At 30.6% G+C, this 18579-nt stretch overlaps 2 protein-coding genes across 2 annotated transcripts; both read left to right on the forward strand.

The window, feature by feature from the left end:
- Positions 1–2466: 2466 nt before the first annotated feature.
- LOC108332808 (uncharacterized) lies at positions 2467–2964 on the forward strand. The gene has a single exon (XM_017568110.1). It carries the CDS (start codon positions 2467–2469, stop codon positions 2962–2964), a length of 498 nt encoding a protein of 165 aa, XP_017423599.1.
- A 12197-nt stretch (positions 2965–15161) lies between these two features.
- LOC108333593 (uncharacterized) lies at positions 15162–15863 on the forward strand. Its single transcript, XM_017569063.2, has one exon. The coding sequence runs from the start codon at positions 15235–15237 to the stop codon at positions 15505–15507; it is 273 nt and encodes a 90-aa protein (XP_017424552.1). The 5' UTR covers positions 15162–15234; the 3' UTR covers positions 15508–15863.
- The last annotated feature ends 2716 nt before the right edge of the window (positions 15864–18579 follow it).

The following is an 18579-nucleotide window of genomic DNA, read 5'->3' on the forward strand; positions in this document are numbered from 1 at the left end:
TTGACTGATCTGGAAGAATTAAAAAAGGATCCTTTGCAAAATACAGAAGAAAAAGCCAAGGAAAGCAAAAGGGAGCTGAAGATGTTACCGCCACACTTGAAATATGTGTTTCTAGAAGAAGGTGGAAACAAACCAGTTATCATCAACAACTCTCTCTCTCCCAAAGAAGAAGAAAAGTTGGTAGAAATACTCAAAGCCAACAAAGGAGCGATTGGATGGTCAATCTCAAATCTCAAAGGTATAATTCCAACATATTGTATGCACAAGATATTCATGAAAGATGAGTACAAACCAGTTGCTCAACCATAAAGGAGGCTCAATTCAGTGATGAAGGAGGAGGTGAGGAAAGAAGTGTTAAAGTTACTTGAAGCTGGCATTATTTATCCTATCTCTAACAGTGCATGGGTAAGCCCAGTACAGGTGGTACCAAAAAAGGGGGGATGACAGTTATTTTTAATGAAAAAAATGAGCTCATACCCACAAGGACTGTTACAGGATAGAGGATGTGTATTGACTATAGGAAGTTGAACAATGATACTAGAAAGGATCACTTTCCCCTTCCTTTTACGGATCAGATGCTAGAAAGACTGTCAGGTCAGGCTTTTTATTGCTTTCTGGATGGATATTCAGGTTACAATCAAATTGTGGTGGATCCAAAAGGCCAGGAGAAGACGGCTTTCACATGCCCATTTGGAGTTTTTGCCTACAGAAAAATGTCGTTTGGGTTATGTAATGCTCCAGCAACTTTTCAGAGATGCATGCAAGCCATCTTCGCAGATTTAATAGAAAAATGCATTGAGGTCTTCATGGATGATTTTTCAGTATTTGGCAGTTCCTTTCAAGAATGTTTGTTTAACCTGGATGTTGTACTTAAAAGATGCACCCAATCCAACCTTGTTCTAAATTGGGAAAAATGTCACTTTATGGTCACAGAAGGTATTTTTTTGGGGCATAAAATTTCTTCCAAGGGCATTGAGGTTGACAAAGCCAAAGTGGAAGTTACTGAAAAGCTTCCGCCACTAACCAATGTGAAGGGAATCAGAAGCTTTCTGGGTCATGCTGGTTTCAACAGAAGATTCATCAAAGATTTTTCAAAGATTTTCAAACCACTAAGTAACCTCCTTGTCAAGGACGCACCCTTTGTGATGAATGATGAATGCCTTCAGGCATTTCATATCTTGAAAAAAAATTGATTTCTGCTCCAGTAATTGTAGCTCCTGATTGGAACCAATATTTTAAGCTGATGTGTGATGCCAGTAATTATGCTATAGGAGTTGTCCTTGGCCAGAGAAGAGAAAAGGTATTTCACACTATTTATTATGCAAGCAAAGTTCTGAATGAAACCCAATTGAATTATGCCACCACAGAAAAAGAATGTCTTGTTATTGTATATGCCTTGGAGAACTTTAGACCATACCTCATTGGGTCTAAAGTGATTATCTACACAGATCATGCAGTTATAAAGTATTTGCTAACCAAGCCAGATTCCAAGCCGAGATTAATTAGATGAGTGCTTCTGCTACAAGAGTTTGATGTGGAAATTCGTGATAAGAAAGGAAGTGAAAATTTAATTGTTGATCACTTATCTCGGTTGGTTAATAGTGAAGTTACAAGCAAGGAAGCAGAAATTTGGGAATCCTTCTCGGATGAAACACTCATGTATATTCAACAAAGGCCGTGGTATGCTGATATGGCTAATTTCAAAGCTGCAGGAGTAATCCCAGATGATCTCAATTGGCAACAAAGAAAAAAAAATTTACATGATGCCAAATAGTTTATTTGGGATGATCCTTACTTGTTCAAAATTGGGGCAGATAACCTTCTAAGGCGCTGTGTGACTAAGGAAGAGGTGGAAGGAATTTTATGGCATTTTCATGACTCACCTTATGGGGGCATTTTAGTGGAGAGAAAACAGCTGCAAAAGTGCTCCAGTCAGGATTTTATTGGCCTACTCTATCTAAAGATGCTCACAATCATGCCAGAAACTGTGATAAGTGTCAAAGGACAGGTAATATCTCCAAACGGCATGAGATGCCATTGCAAATCATATTAGAAGTAGAAGTTTTTGATTGTTGGGGCATAGATTTTGTTGGACCTTTTCCACCCTCTTTCAATAATGAGTATATCCTGGTGGCTATGGATTATGTGAGCAAATGGGTGGAGGCCCTGGCCTATCCCAAGAATGATTCCAAAACTGTCATCAAATTTTTGAAAAGGCAAATTTTCTCCCGGTTTGGAATACCCAAGGTACTTATCAGTGATGGAGGATCTCATTTTTGCAATTTTCAGTTGGCAAAGGTACTCAAGCATTATGGTGTGACAAGGTAGCTACACCATATCATCCACAAACAAATGGGCAAGCTGAGGTTTCCAAGAGGGAGATAAAAAGAATTTTAGAAAAGACAGTGGCTTTATCAAGAAAAGATTGGTCTCAAAAGTTGGATGATGCCCTTTGGGCATACTGCAATGAAAACAGCTATTGGATTATCTCCTTTTCAAATGGTTTATGGAAAGGCATGCCACCTTCCAATGGAGATGGAACATCGGGCTCTGTGGGCTTTAAAATTCTTGAATTATGATTCTTGTGACACTGCCGAAAAAAGGAGAAGGCAAATTATTGAGCTTAAAGATATGCGGTTGCACGCCTATGATTCTTCAAAGAATTACAAAGAAAAGGTGAAATTTTATCATGACAAGAAGCTGGTAAAAAAAGTCTTCAATCCAGGACAGCAGGTACTGATGTTCAATTCACGACTGAAACTTTTCCCTGGAAAGTTGAAGTCCAAGTGGTCTGGTCCATTTATGATCAAGAATGTTCTTCCACATGGAGCAATTGAGTTAACAGATCTAGCATCTAAAGATCCACAAAGAAGTTGGGTTGTCAATGGACAACGTCTCAAGCATTATTTGGGTGGTGAGGTGGAACGCCTTTCCACAGTCATGGAGTTGGTTGATCCAGATTGAATCTATTGGGTCAAGCTAGTGACGTTAAAGAAGCGCTTACTAGGAAGCAACCCAGCTTTCTAAACTTTTCCTTGCTTTTATTTTATTTTTTTATTTTGTTTATTGTTGAACTCTTTTAATATTCCCGTTTTTATTATTTTTTCTATAGTGATATACTCTGCTCTATCTTATTACAATGGTTTAGTTCTTCTGATGTTATGTTTTGATGAGAGTTACTTTTTTATGCTTATTGTTTGAATTAAGGTTGAGATGATGCATGATGTGAAAACACACAGGTGGTTGATTCTAACATGTGAAACAGCTGCTTGAGGTAAAACTTGATTGAGATACTGAGCAGGATGTTTTTCTGAATTCTGGAACTAGAGAGTTTACCTGTGTAAGTTTTGGGCTTCAGAGTTGTTGTGAATAATTGCTATTATTCTGGAAGCATAAATGATTTTGCCCAAATTTTCTGTGATTGAACTACTTGCTTGCAGGTTTCATATGATCAAGGTCATCTGTTGTTTTCCCTTATTCTTTTAGCCTTCATAAATTTTTCCAATGAAAAGAAAACCAATTGCTCTACCCTTTGAACCTTAAGCCTTAAGCATGTTTTGAAAACCCTGTTTTAAATTCTTTACCTTGAGTTGAGTTGTAAGTACTTGTGAGGTATTGAAAAAGGTTCAAACCCCACTTTTCTAAGGAGTGAGCAATTGAAAAGCGACATAAAAAGAAAAGGAAAAAAAATCAAAAGGAAAGAAAATGAAAGGAAAAAGGAAAAATAAAAAGAATAAAAAATAGAGCTCACTGCAAGGGAAAAAGGTTGGGAAAGATCTTCTTGAAAAGAGAACCTGTGAGTAATTGATAAATTCATAAATGTCTCTCTTAACTCAAGGAATTTTGCTGACCAGAAAAAACCAATTTCCTTCTTAGCTCAGCCAAGCTAAAAGCCATGAAAAGCCCTTGTGAAAAGCAAAATTAATTTGTGTGACAGTGTGATAGCAGAGTGAAAAAGGCACCAACACTATACACCTGTAAGGGAGTGAGATACTTTTGAGTACTTAAGTGAAACACTTTCCTTGGTGAGGAATAGTTCTTTGAATTTCTTATTACATCTCTGCTTGGTTGATTGATTGCTGTTAAGGATAACATATGTTGAACTGTTTGAGTATCACTTTAAGTTATTTGAGAGAAAGCATCTGTGCATCTTAACTGATATTCCTATGATGAGCTGATTTAAGTAATTACTTGTCTTAGAAAAAGATTTTGAAAAACTGCTGAACCATTGTGATTTTTTTTTAGAGCTAAGTTACATTTTGTTTTGCTTGAGGACAAGCAAAGTTCTAAGTTTGGGGTTGTGATAACGGTTTAAAATTTCGTTATCTGTTATATAATTTTGATACTAAATACATTCTTTTTGACTTAGAAACTTGCTTGGACTCATGTTTTTTCATTAAGTTGTGTGAATGAGAGAGTTGAGGTTGAATTTGATGATTTTATGACTAATTTCCTTTGTTTTGATAGAAAATGAGTTAATACAGGAAGCAGAGACGAAGTGCTAAGGATATAGAGCTTAGAAAGGCCTAGAAAAGAACCAGAAGAGGGAACCGCACGAAGCTTGGGTGACCTACAGGAGGCTTGAGCGTGGAAAAATCGACGTCTGCCGCCCGGGCGCCCAAGGCCGCCTGAGCGTCGGACCCCCGAAGGCTGGGCGAAATTTGAGGCTCAAGCGCTACGGAAATCGACGTCCACTGCCTGGGCGCCCTAAATGGGGCGCTTGAGCTTCGCGCATTACTGATCCGGCCTAGTCTTTGCTCTATTTCGACTCTTTTGGACCAGGCCCTGTTTCTACTCTGTTCCAACTCTTTTTAAAGGACCCTGACGCTCTAGGTTTGGTATCTTTCGCTGGAGCAACACAACAACACACTCTTTTACTCTCTGAAGTCGGATCTGGAGGCGGAAGCTTCCTCTTCTACTCTTAGGGTTTTACTATCTCATGTTTTTCCATTCTACATCTAGTTTCTCCATGTCTATGGGCAACTAAACTCTATTTGTTGTTGGGAAATGATGTAACCTTGTGAACTCTCATGTATTTGAATTGATTCTTAATCATATATGTTTTATTCATTAATTGTTAGGGAATTCATCTGTTTTAATACTTGCTCTATTTAACTCATTTAGTTGTATGATTTATGAATTGCATGTGCCGAGAGGTTCCTTACAATTCAGGTTCTTGTTGAATTCTCCCAAGGGTAATATTTCTCAAGGATGAGGGTATGAGTACTTGGTCGTCTTAAGCTCTTGATCTTCAGACTTAATTTTCTAGGAACGCTAAGAATTGCATGAACTAGGAATTAAGGCAGGCTTATTGCGCCAAGGGATTGGGTTCTAAGTACTTTAGTGAGTGACATTAACATTAATGTATAAAGAGGAATTCTTATATACATAAGAGGAAACTTGGTGAAATCTAACCCCAACAACATATTCATCTCAAATTAAACAACATTCGTTCATCTCTGTGTTACTCTACTATTGATCAATTTGCATTCATATTTTATTTTATGTTTTTGCATCGCAAACCAATGATCTCGTTTATTTTAAGTCTTAATTAATTAATTTATTACACGACTGTTTAGTACCGAGAGTCCTCTGGGATACGATACTTGGTCTTACCATTTTATATTACTTGTGTAATTTGGTACATTTGTCAATCCATTAACAATGCCATCATATGTTTGCACATTGTGGATACGACACTTAACTAATGTGATGCGCAAATTGATGTTACTACTATATGTTGTGCTATGTTATGGATGTAGGTGAGTCACTAACACATTTTATTTTATTTTAGTTGAATTTCTTTAATATTTTGTGGATGGGGTAATTGATCATTGTTAATGTGGAATGTGAATGAATTAAACTTGATATAAATATGCGTGGGTATACCAATTGGATTAAGTATTTGTTGTTTTCTTTTTGCAACGATTTGATGATATCTTGTTTTTCATTCCTAATTTTAGTGTAAATGTTGAAGGTGTTGGCCATGTTTGCAGGTTAACATGGTTTCATATTTATATTTTAAGTGTATGCCCCTTATATCTGGCCATTCTTTTCCAGAGGGTATACCTTGTAGTCTAGCCATTATCTACCTTCACCTTTGCCTAAAGACATTTCTCTTCCTTATGTTATATATTGCCATGGAAATAGGTAAGTCAACTTTTAGGAATATTGCTATCATGCTAGGACAAAGGATCTGGAGAGACATTTTGACCCTTGAAAATATTAAATATAAGGATCAAAAGGAATTTTGCTTTTATTCAGTATGAATAGCAGAAAGATGCTACTAGAGCTTTAGATGCGACCAACCTGAGGTTTCTAACATGTTTTTAATTCACTGATATGGTTCTTTTTTGTGTATGAAATCCTGACACCAAAGGCATGGTTCAAAGAATTTCATTGGGCAAAGACTGTTGATGGCAAATGGTGAATCCTGTATTGACTTAGATTTTCTTCTTTCTCTCTTGCTTTGTTGAAGACTGTTGAAGCAGAACGAATATTAGTTGATCATATTGCTCATCTTAAGCCATCTGAAGGTGGTTCTAAGGTTAGTCACCAAAGGTGGTTCTAAGATTAGTCGCCAAAGGTTTCACTCAAAAGGATGACATTGACTACAAAGAGATCTTCTCTCCTGTTTCTAAGAAGGACTCTTTGAGAATTGTTTTGGCTTTGGTGGTTCATTATGATTTAGAGTTTCACCAAATGAATGTAAAGACTGCTTTTCTGAATGGTGACTTAGAAGAGGAAGTTTATATGGACCAACCAGAAGGTTTCACAATAACAGGAAAAGAAAATTTGGTGTGTAAATTGAAGAAATCAATATATGGACTGAAACAAGTTTCCCGACAATGGTATCTAAAATTTAATGATACCATAACTTCATATGGTTTTGTAGAGAATACCGTTGACCGGTGTATATATATATAAAGATCAGTGGGAGTAAGTTTGTTATATTGGTTCTATATGTTGACGACATTCTTCTTGCTGCTAATAATATTGGTATGTTACATGATGTAAAGAAGTTTCTCTCTAGCAACTTTGAAATGAGAGATATGAAATGAGGCATCTTATGTGATAGGAATAGAAATATTTCGTAATAGATCACAAGGATTGTTAAGTTTGTCTCAAAAAGGCTATATTAACAAAGTGTTCGAGAGATTCAGAATGGAAAAATGCTCTCCTGAAGTAGTTCCAATTCAAAAGGGGGAAGAGTTTAGTCAAATGCAATGTCCCAAGAATAATTTGAAACGAAAGGCCATGGAGTCCATTCCTTATGCGTCAGTGGTTGGGAGTTTGATGTATGCTCAAACTTGTACTCGGCCAGATATCATTTTTGTTGTTGGAATGTTGGGCCGATATCAAAGTAATCCCGTAATGGATCACTGGAAAGCTGCAAAAGAAAGTTCTTATGTACTTACAAGGTACCAAAGAATACATGCTCACCTACAGAAGGTCAGATCATCTTGAGGTGATTGGCTACTCAGATTCTGACTATGCTGGATGTGTGGATTCAAGAAAATCCACCTTTGGGTATGTTTATCTATTAGCTGAAGGAGCAATTTCTTGGAAAAGTGCAAAACAAACAGTCATTGCTACTTCCACCATGGAGGTTGAATTTGTGGCATGCTTTGAGGCTACGGTTCATGCTTTGTGGTTGCATAACTTTGTATCGAGGCTTGGCATTATTGACAATATTGCTAGGCCGATAAGGATTTGTTGTTATAATTTCGCAGCCGTCTTCTTCTCTAAAAATGACAAGTACTCAACGGGTGTTAAACACATGGATTTGAAGTACTTGTCGGTCAAAGAAGAAGTGCAGAAACATAGAGTGTTGATTGAGCATATTGGTACTAATTTGATGATAACAGATCTGTTAACTAAAGGACTACCGCCCAAAACTTTTATGGGCCATGTTGAAAGTATGGGCATTATGGATAAGTTAATATTAACATGATGATGTTATCTATCTATATGGACATGTATAGTTATAAGCTTGTACTGTCATGACACTTGTAATTAAAGTTATGTTTCTCTTTATTCTATTGTTATCCACATTAAGCTATATACATGTATTATTGATTGTGGTAACATGTTATATCTCTTTTAGAGACATAAAAGTTATAAGATTGATTAAAGTTATGTTGAGTTGGTTTGATTATGTGATACATGGAAGGAATCTTGTCGTTCATGACTTTTGTCCGCCATGATCCAATCATTTCAATTCATATAAAGATGATGACTTGATAATTCTAATGAATGGTGCACACTTAAAGTTTAGTTTTAGATATTCAAGTCATCACATGAACCAAGTGGGAGAGTGTTAAATTATATTAATTTAATAATTGGTTCATGTAATTTAAAGAATAACTTTGATGTAAAGATTCTAATGTGATGATTATTAGAATATAAATGTATTAAAGTTATAAGAATTATTTTAGAGTTATTAAAATTAATTCCTCTCTTCTCACTTCAATAGAGGGTATTTTGGTATTTTATTAAAGTTGGTAAAATATCATAAAAGAGGAAAAATGTTTTACTTCGGTTGACACGTTAAGTTTCTGAGAAGTGAAAGAGAAAAAGTAACGTTCTCAAAAAGAAAAAGAAATTGTGACTTTCACAGAGAAAAATATCCTTGATAATTTCTATATCATCAAGAAAGCATCAAAGAGAAGCAAGAGAAGGGAGAACAATTAATAGAAAAGAACTATACAATGGATCAAGGTAAGTTCTTTTCTACTATGTATGTGAAAGTAGTGATAATCATGAAATTTCAAGATCCTGTATGTTTTCATTTAATTGAAATTATAGAAATTGCTTACAAATCTAGTCAACTTCGACATATAATCATAAACGTGCTAATTAATTACGTTCTTACCTCAAGCATTTATTTATAGATTTTGTGGTGAATTTTTTATTAAGATTGTCCTAATTACGACCAAAATGTAAATAATCATATTTTAATTTTAAATCGATTGATTTTAGAGTTGATCTATTTTTGTATGGTTTAGACTATTCGATATGATGAAGTGTCATTTGGTTTGTTAGATAACCACCTAGACTATCTTGTCATCTTATTCAAATGTTCGATCTGACCAGCTATGGGCCGGTTTGTTAAATAATCATTCTGTCTTAGCGACTTGTAATTGAAATGTTTTGATTAATTATCCGAACGTGTAATTTAGCATCGGCTTAATAGTTGACCGTCCGAAATATAGTTGACGGAATATAGTATAATAAATTTTAAAATATATATTTTTTAAAAATTGATATTTGAAAATAAGCTAAAAATAATGATAAAATGTACCATGAATTTATGCATTTATTGATTGAAAATTTCTTTATATAGATATGTACTTATGATAATTCTTTTGGGATCTAGATGGAGTTGATTAACAAATCATAAATCAGCAATTTATGGGGGTGTCATTAAATAAGCATACTTTTGTTGATACCAAACGTGCTTTCATTTTTAATTAAATGAGAGTCAAATTCAATGCCGTATCCTATCTCAGTTGTCACCTACAATACTTTATTTTAATCAATTAAAGAAAAAGGACAACAAAATTTTGTGTCTCCATCTCGTGTGTCACAAATTAACGTGGTCTTTCTTTCCCCAAAGATACACACCTTACTTTTGTCTTAACTCCATTTTTTCCAATTAAGAAATTATTATTTAGTAGAGAAAACATTTTTATTATTTTATTCAGCAAAAAACATAAGATATTAAAAAAGTTAATGTTGTTCAACCATGTACGTAAACATATTTATGCACAACAAGAAAATTTATTATGTATTTATGTTTATAACATAAATAATACTTGATGGAACAAATATTATTGAGATGAATTAAAAAATAATAATAGATAAATCTCCATATCATTACTAACACAAAAGTTTTCACACACGAAATTATGTTTATCACGTAAACAACAAATCATAAAAATGCACAATAATTTTGTAAATAATTAAGTAATATTTACTAAAAAAGAAACATAGAAAAGAATTTTTTACATCTTAATCTTACAACTTAGACTATGTCTAATACTTACATGTCATAGGTGGATTTACGTTACTTTACAGGTTTGACATAAATTTACCATTTAGGAAAAATGAATTATGGTTTATTCTTGACTCCTACGACCCTTACCATTTTGTTTGAAAAGCATGTTTTTATATTATTTGATTTTAGAAAATAATTAAAGATGTTAATTAATTTAGGAAAATTTCACTGGTCTTGTCATATTTTATTTAATGCATTTCTGGTTCAATGAATTTTTACAGTGTAAAAGACATGTACACATTTTTCTGTACATGTTGTCTTCCCATGAATTCTTATGGTATATGAATTTTCACCATTAAATTTCATCCTCACATCGTCTATATGCGAAATTTCTAACTATTACACCTACCACTAGATTTCATGAGATCCTAATTAAATATATTTTTGTACGTCCTAATTCCGTTTTAAATTACTTTAATTTTATGTGAATAATTAAATAAATAATTTTAAATGACAATAAAAAATTTATTATCTTCTTCTAATAATATCAATTGAAATATATATTCATACAAATAAAAAATTTCAAATTTATTAATTTTATTTAAAATTTTAAAATTTATAACAATGATCATCTACTATTAATAATTATATATATAGAGATTGGGTTTAGATATATACGAAATATGATTAATAATTATATAGGATGTTTTTATCATGTACCTTCAAAGCTTTCATCCTAAGCTTCTAGTTTTTATAAATTTCTTCATAATTAGTGAGGTTGTTGTGTATTAAAAGATTTTAGTAGAAGAAATTAAGTGATGTTGAATGAATGAGCGTTGAATATATATACTCCAGTTTTCACTCTTGTCCGTGTATCACATTTCATTTCTTCCTCTCCTTCCTTCAGAGGGATTGAGAGAGATCTTTTGAAAGTTTGTTCATATTCGAGGTAGCTAGAGTGTTAGTGTTGTGTTGGTGGTTGACATAGAGAGTACTTTTTAAGATTCTTGCGTCAAACAGGTACATGAATTTATATAAAATTTTCATCTTATAGTTGAATGTGAAAATCCAATCGAGTATTAAAATCCAAATTTTTCTTTATCAAATTTCGATATGCGATGAAATGCAAATTGAATGTCAATCTCCGAATAAAAGCAAATTGAATTTGAAAAAAAAAAATATACATCAGATATGAAAATTCGAAAGAAAGAAAATCGATTTGAAAATCGATTTTTCCTCTATCAAGTATCAAAATCAAAATCCGTGCATGTCGGATCTCCATATCCAATTTTTTGTCCCTGTCAGAATTTTAAAATATGTTGTATGATTCACACCACTAATCTACTCAGTATGTATAATAAATAATATTATATAAATTTAGCATAAATTATCACAAAAAAACCCTAGCCTTATGCTAAGTTTTAAATTTCGTGATCATTCCTAATTTATATATTATTATTTTGGTGTTTTAATTTTTTAAGTTTATTACATTATTTTATTGATTTAATAATTTAATTTTAAATATTTAATTTATTTTCTATTAGTTTTTCATTTTCTTAAAGTTTCTTTTATAAAATAAATTGTATGACTTTTTAAAATTTATTAAAATAAAATTAATATGTAAAATTGATATGAAAATTTTAATTGACTTTTTAGGTAGTTTTAAATAAATATTAAATATTAAAAAAAATCAAACATTAAATTCTATAAAATTATAAAAAATTTAAATAAATATTAAATAATTACAAACAATTAATTTTAACTCAAAATAAATTTAATTAATTAAATATTTATATAATTATAAAATTCTAATATTTCATTAAAAAAAGTTTAAAAAAATATCAAAATTACAGAAAAATAAAAAACTATAAAACAAATAAAATATTAAATAATTCAAAACAAAAAATTTAATCCATTTAATTAATTCATAATATATTATTACAAATAAAAACTATAAATTCTGTAAAATTTAAAAAATTTAAAATAAATATTAATATTCACAAACTAAATTATTTAATTCAAAATAAATATAATTGATTAAAATATTTATATAAATAGTTAATTAATTAAAATAAAAAAATTTAACTAAAATAAAAAGGAAAAAACTAGAAAAGAAAGAAGAGAGAAATTAAAATCCTTAGATAAACAACAATTTTTGAGGAAAGAGAAAGTTGTTAAAAGATGAAAGTTATTAAAAGAATCTGGTCAAAGTTCCAAAGATTTTTTTAAATATTTGGAGGTCCAGGATGAAACTCTCTAATTTAGATAGTACCATAAAGTAATTCTGGTCGATCCAGGACCAGCAAAGTTTGGGCTTGTAAGAAATGAACCAAAGGATTCGGATCTAATTAATTCTGAGCCTATTCTTTTTCCAACCTTTTATATATATATATATATATATAATTTGGAACTACGGTTAAAATTAGAGAAATCACATAATTATTGAAAAAGGGTGTGAGCTTGGATATAAGGACATACCCAAACTTGCATTAATACAAAAGAATATTTATGTAAGTTCATCCTTTAAACGAATTAAACAACATATAATATTTTATATAATATTTAATAAATACAATGTTTAATATTATTGAATTATTAATTTTACTTATAATGTTTATAAAACATATTAAATTAAATTTGTTGTAATTGTTATAGAAGTTAATACTTTTTCCTTATATATATATATATATATTAAAAAATATATTATTTTATCATTTTGAAAAGAAAAAATATTTTAAAATAGGAAAGTTAAATTATGCATGAATAGTTTTCTATTGAAATTCAAAAACCATTTTTCTACATAAGAAGTTAATTGAAGACATCCTTTTAACACATGCTATTTATTTAGATTTTAAAGTGAGATCAATTAACGGTGAATAGTACATGACTTTAAGATTAAAAACTTTAGACAAAATTAAATTAGTTTTAATAACATATTACAATTATTATTTAAACTTCTTTAATATAAATATATAATATATGAAGTGGCATTAATACGAAAGTTATTCACATAAATTAGTAATGGTTAGAGATCAATCGAACTAGCCTTTCAATCCGATTCTCACAACAACAACAAGTTCTTGTATTTCTTTTCTTCTTATACCAAACACTAATTTCAAATTTAGTGCTTAATTTCAGTGTCCCAAATTCATGCTTTTATGAGAGTTTTTTTTTTAAAAAAAAAATCTATTTTTTTTATTTTATGAAAAACAGTAAATAATTTTTATAAAACCTACTCTATTTAAAAAATTGAGTAACTAACTACATATCTTTTTATCACCTTCTGTTATCTTTTATTTGACAATTTTGTCCTTCAAAGTATATCCTTTTTGTTAATTGTTTATCAAATATACAGCTGTGTAAATTTTTACTATGATTTCTAAATATAGCTGTGTAAACTGTTTATCAAATATGATAAATATTTAATTTCTTCACTTAAAACAATGTAAACGTATATTTTTTTAATTTTGAAATTATTTTTTAGAATTATCTATTTTCTAAAGTTATGTTAATATACAGACGGCGCCGCATATTTATTTATGTCAGTTCGAAATATTACGTTGTTTTGAGAAAGTAGAGAATAACGGCACTTTGCAAAGGCTGTTTACGAAAACAACTAGTTCGTTTTGTTGTTTTTGTTCTGTCGGCACTTATGATCCAAATCCGTGCGATGAAGCAAGCCACCTGAATCTTCTTTATGCTCCAACTCATAAATATTTATTTATTATTTAAATTTTAATAATACAAAAAATATTTACTTTTTTATTCTCATTCATATATATATATATATATATATATATATATATATATAATATTTATATTGACCCTATACCAAATATTTCTAGATCCGTCACAAAGAGGTCAAGTGGGACGTATTTTGTGTTGAGCTTGATTAACTTTTCCAAATATGGGTCAATTTTATTATTTTAAAAAATATATAGGATTAAAAATCACAACTAATAATGGTTGGGTGAGTTTATGATAATTTTTAAAAGAATAAAAATTTATCACTATTTATTTTTTATCTACAAGACTTAAAATTAATTCTTATTTAAAAATGTCTCTTTATTAGTTAAATCAACAGAAGTTTATATACTTGCGGTATTAAAAGATAAGTTTTGTTCCTAAATTTGAAGATCCAAATATTAAATTGTTATTTTTGAAAATTTTATTTAAATTTTTAATATGTTAAATGAGTAATTGGTAAGGAAATCTCAGAAATTTAGTTTTCTAATGTTCGTTTGTCTTTTTCGTTTTCCCTGTTTTCTGATTTCCTCCATTTTTGACTCTGCCAAAGGTTTTCGGCTCAAATACAAGCGAAACGGTAACATACGGATTTTGAGCTTAAGTTTGGCTGCAATCAAAACCAGAAGAATAATTATACTATATTCTTCATCTTATTTAGAAATCAATATTATTTTCCAACTAAATTGTAATATTCCTTTTTTTTTTCTACCACGTTTTATTCCTGTAATTTTGTTTCAATGGAAGTCTTTAACATGCTCCTTTAAAGTACTAAATATTAAAAAACAAGTTAACTGACTAAAATATAAAAATAAAAATCAGAGCGTTGGACTAAAATTGGATTGTTTTAAATATAATTATTAGAATTAAATAGTAACAAGTGACACAAACACTAATAAGTCATATTGATTACGATGACAAAACACTAATCTATTTTAGGCTCATTCATTTTTGTTAGTAAAAAATAAATACAGTTAGACTAGTTCGGAACTGAAAAAACATATCAGAATTCGTCCTATTACAAGATGAGATGGTGTGTTGATTTCCTACTCTCTTTTTTTCTTTCTTTTTTAATTTTTTTAGATCTTTTATTTTTAAAATTTGTTCATGTATATACTTATAAATAAAATATTAAAAATATATTTAATCAATATAAATAATTTTAAAATTTTTAATTGATTAATTAATAATTTTAATTAGATAGCCGTAATAATAACATGAGAAACTGATTAATAAATAATAGAAAAAGGAAATGGTTGGTGTGAAGAATCCTAGGGTGAAATTCACTACAGTACAAAACTTGGTATCGAAATACATTCACTGACCGAGTTTCCAAGACTTGGTGCAAAACACTTGGAGCGCACCTTGTTTTGGTTTCACCTGTGGTTTCATAGATATATTTAAGGATCCTTCTCTTCTCATACCAGGTTCAACAAACAAAAACCAAACCAGAGCAATTTCAGGTTGTCTCATTCCAATTAAGAATCACCATGAGTGCATCAACCAAAGCATGGGTGGTGGCTTCAAGCATTGGAGCAGTGGAAGCCTTGAAAGATCAACTTGGTGTTTGCAGATGGAACTTTGCTCTCAGGTCATTGCAGCAACATGCCAAGAACAACATCAGATCCTATGGTAAACCCACGAAATTCTCCTCTGCTGCATCTTCTGCTTCGGTTCCCACTAAGATCAACAGAACCAAAGAAGACTCCATGAACAAAGTCATGGAATTCAATTGCTGGGGTCCCACTACTACCAGATTCTAGATCTGCATAGTTCAATCCCGTTATGCATCATTCTGTATCTACTTTCAACCTTCTTCTCCTCCTCTGCAGAAACTACTTACCTCATTCATCCAATCGTAGCTACTAAAATGGATACCAAGAAAAATTTAGCTGTATTTTCTACTACCCTATGGCTAGAGGATCCTGGATTCGTGTTAAAGTTTGTAACTTTTTTTGTAGTTTACCCCGAAATATTTCCCAATAGACGCCAGACTAATCTGCATCATCATCTACCTTCTTACTATCTCATAAAGGCACCTTCTACAATTATTATAATATGAACATTTTGAAGAGACAACTGAATATTTATAAATAAAAATATATTTTAAAATTCAAAATGTAATTTTATATCGAAACTTTTCTTAACTTTATTTTTCTTGTTATTTGTTTTTAAAATTTGTCCTTATTGTTTTATGACATTGCTTGTAAAGTATTTAGCTTTTTAGTGTTTGTATTAATAGGTAGATTTTTTTTTTCTTAATACCAATTTTAGTTTCTAATTTTGTTACATTTGTTCAAAGTGATTCTTCTATTTTTGAGTTGTTCAGAGTGATCATATATTTTGTGATACTATGTTTTGTAAAGATAGTTTAAATTGGGTCCTTTTTGTTAAGGGTGTTAAAAACGTTAACAGTGTAATATCCACTTTAGTCAACAGTGAATGACCTGTCCAGATATTCATTACGTGGCAAACTCAGGTCAATTGATATGTAAATGTTAAAACTTAAAGTTATTGACGTGGAAAAGTTAAAGTTAAGGTTAAAACAAATTACAATTAGAACATTCCAAAAACACAAAATCACATATTCCAAAAACTCCAAAAGTGCAAGATAGAATACAATTACAAATAATCCCAAAATGTGAAATCAGAATACAAACCCTAATTCAAAAACCCTAACCCCAAATCACATTAACAATCTGGAGAGGAGAAACAAGACATAAGAAATTTCTAAATCAGAACTCTCAATCCCAACCGAAAACCTTAAAATCCCCAAATCACAATATCACAAAGAATTTCAACCATTGTGTCACCAACCTGTAGAGAAAATAAAACAAAAACTCAATCCAAGAAAGGAAATCCAACATCGCGAGATCGAAATTCCAAAAATATAACTCTAATTTGGAATTGTAATACGAACAGAACCATAACAAAACTAGAATAAGAAGAAGGAAAAAAGAAAGGTTCCTTACAATACCAACACAGAAAGAAGAGAAGACAGAGGATGATATCTCCTTATTTAACAAGGAACCCTAGTTGCTGGATTTGTTAAAAAAAAGTCCCAAAGTTAAAAGTCAAGAATTTCTAAAAATCTAATTAAAGTAAAAGATAAAGTAACCTTTTTTTTAAACTAAGAAAAGAGAAATTAATTAGATAACGAAAGTTATTATATAATAAAATTTGGACAAGTGATTTATTCATTGTTGATTAAGTTAAACATTATGTCACCGTGAGATAAAAAAATACAAAATTAATATTAATCTGATTTTTTTTTTTAATTATTAGTGAGAGACGGATTCAAAATGAATATAATATTGTATGAATTAAGAAAATACAATTATATTTCTTTTAGAGATACGTATTTAAATTATATACATTACGATTACATTAGTAAGACATCGTAAAATTTTATAATTTCACAGACTGAAAAGATATTTTTATATATTTAAATGAAAATTATAAAATAATTTTTTTCTTAAAGAATGGTGGCAACAATTCTAGATTAAGAAAACTAAAATATATTTTTTTTCTGTAGAATATATCTTTGGAAAAATGAAAAGAAAATGAAAACAGTTATATATTATAAAAACTAAAATAATATTTTATTTATGATGTATTATGCCCTTAGATTGTTAAGTGAAGTGTTGTGTAAATTGCTATTTCATTTCGAAATATACAACTGTATAGTAGGTTACCTACAACGATCGATCAATAACCCAGTCGACTACTGATAACAGACAACATAAGCGATTGTTATCTAACGATCGTCTATTGATTGATCTGCCTCCCTTGACATCAACCGTCGTAAGCGATCGTTATCTAGCGATCGTCTATTGATTGATCTAAAGGGCGATCGATCAGTTTCGGTCCAAATGGACATCTTAATCCTGAGAGAGCGGTTAAACATATCCGGTTATAGTGCCACAAATCACGGAGTCAACTGACCCAGTATCTAGCACGACTTAACGGTTATACTCTCCAGAACCAGATCCTCAACCAACCGAAATTTAAGGTAAACGGTTTATTATTACTAGGATAAATATGCAAAGTAAAGGAGAAAAAAGGTACGTTTTTTCCCTAAAGAGAAAATTAAGAAAGAAAGTAATATCTTCTTTGAGTAAACTGAAAACAGTTAGATTGATCATTTTCTGACTTGAGCGTCGGAGTGCCTTTGCAGGTACCCAGCCCATCTTCTCCCAAAGAGCTTTCTATAGGAAGGAGACGCGACGACCGCAGTATCTGGGGAAGGAGCGGAGGTGATTCATTGAGTACATATCTCGGTCTACGGAATTTTACTGAAACATTTTTTAAACATGATGTATCATGCCCTTAGATAGTTTACTATTTTTTTACTTAAATTACAGAGTTTAAACACAAGTACAATTAAAAATATGTTTTATAACAAAAGTAAAAATAGTTCCATTGTCACCGTATTTTATTTTAAAGTTAACACGAAATCGCTGTAAAAGAATTATGCCATAAGTTCCAAGATTATCAATACTAAATTATTACATTCTTTAAATGAAAGTGCCGGGAAAGATCCAAATGAAAATAATTCATAAATGTACGAAACTCAATTACAAACTCTAAAAATGTAAAAGATTATTTAATACATTATAAATAACTTAAAATATATTGATTTACAGAAATATTTATATATATATATATATATATATATTTCTTTTTTTGACGTCTACTTTCTTCGAAAGAATCGAAGAAAAGGTAGAACCACGGATTCTTTCCCGCACGTTGTGTAATGTAACTTATGAATAAGCGTTTCATATTTTTATTGTTATTTAAGACAAACAGCGACTTACCATGAATCTTTTAGGAGA

The sequence above is a fragment of the Vigna angularis genome, chromosome 11 (genome assembly GCF_016808095.1).
Source record: "Vigna angularis cultivar LongXiaoDou No.4 chromosome 11, ASM1680809v1, whole genome shotgun sequence".
NCBI classification, from domain to species: domain Eukaryota; kingdom Viridiplantae; phylum Streptophyta; class Magnoliopsida; order Fabales; family Fabaceae; genus Vigna; species Vigna angularis.

Bases quoted from the DNA above. Each gene is read 5' to 3' on its own strand.
- LOC108332808 (XM_017568110.1), top strand. From the start codon at position 2,467: ATGAAAACAGCTATTGGATTATCTCCTTTTCAAATGGTTTATGGAAAG.
- LOC108333593 (XM_017569063.2), top strand. From the start codon at position 15,235: ATGAGTGCATCAACCAAAGCATGGGTGGTGGCTTCAAGCATTGGAGCA.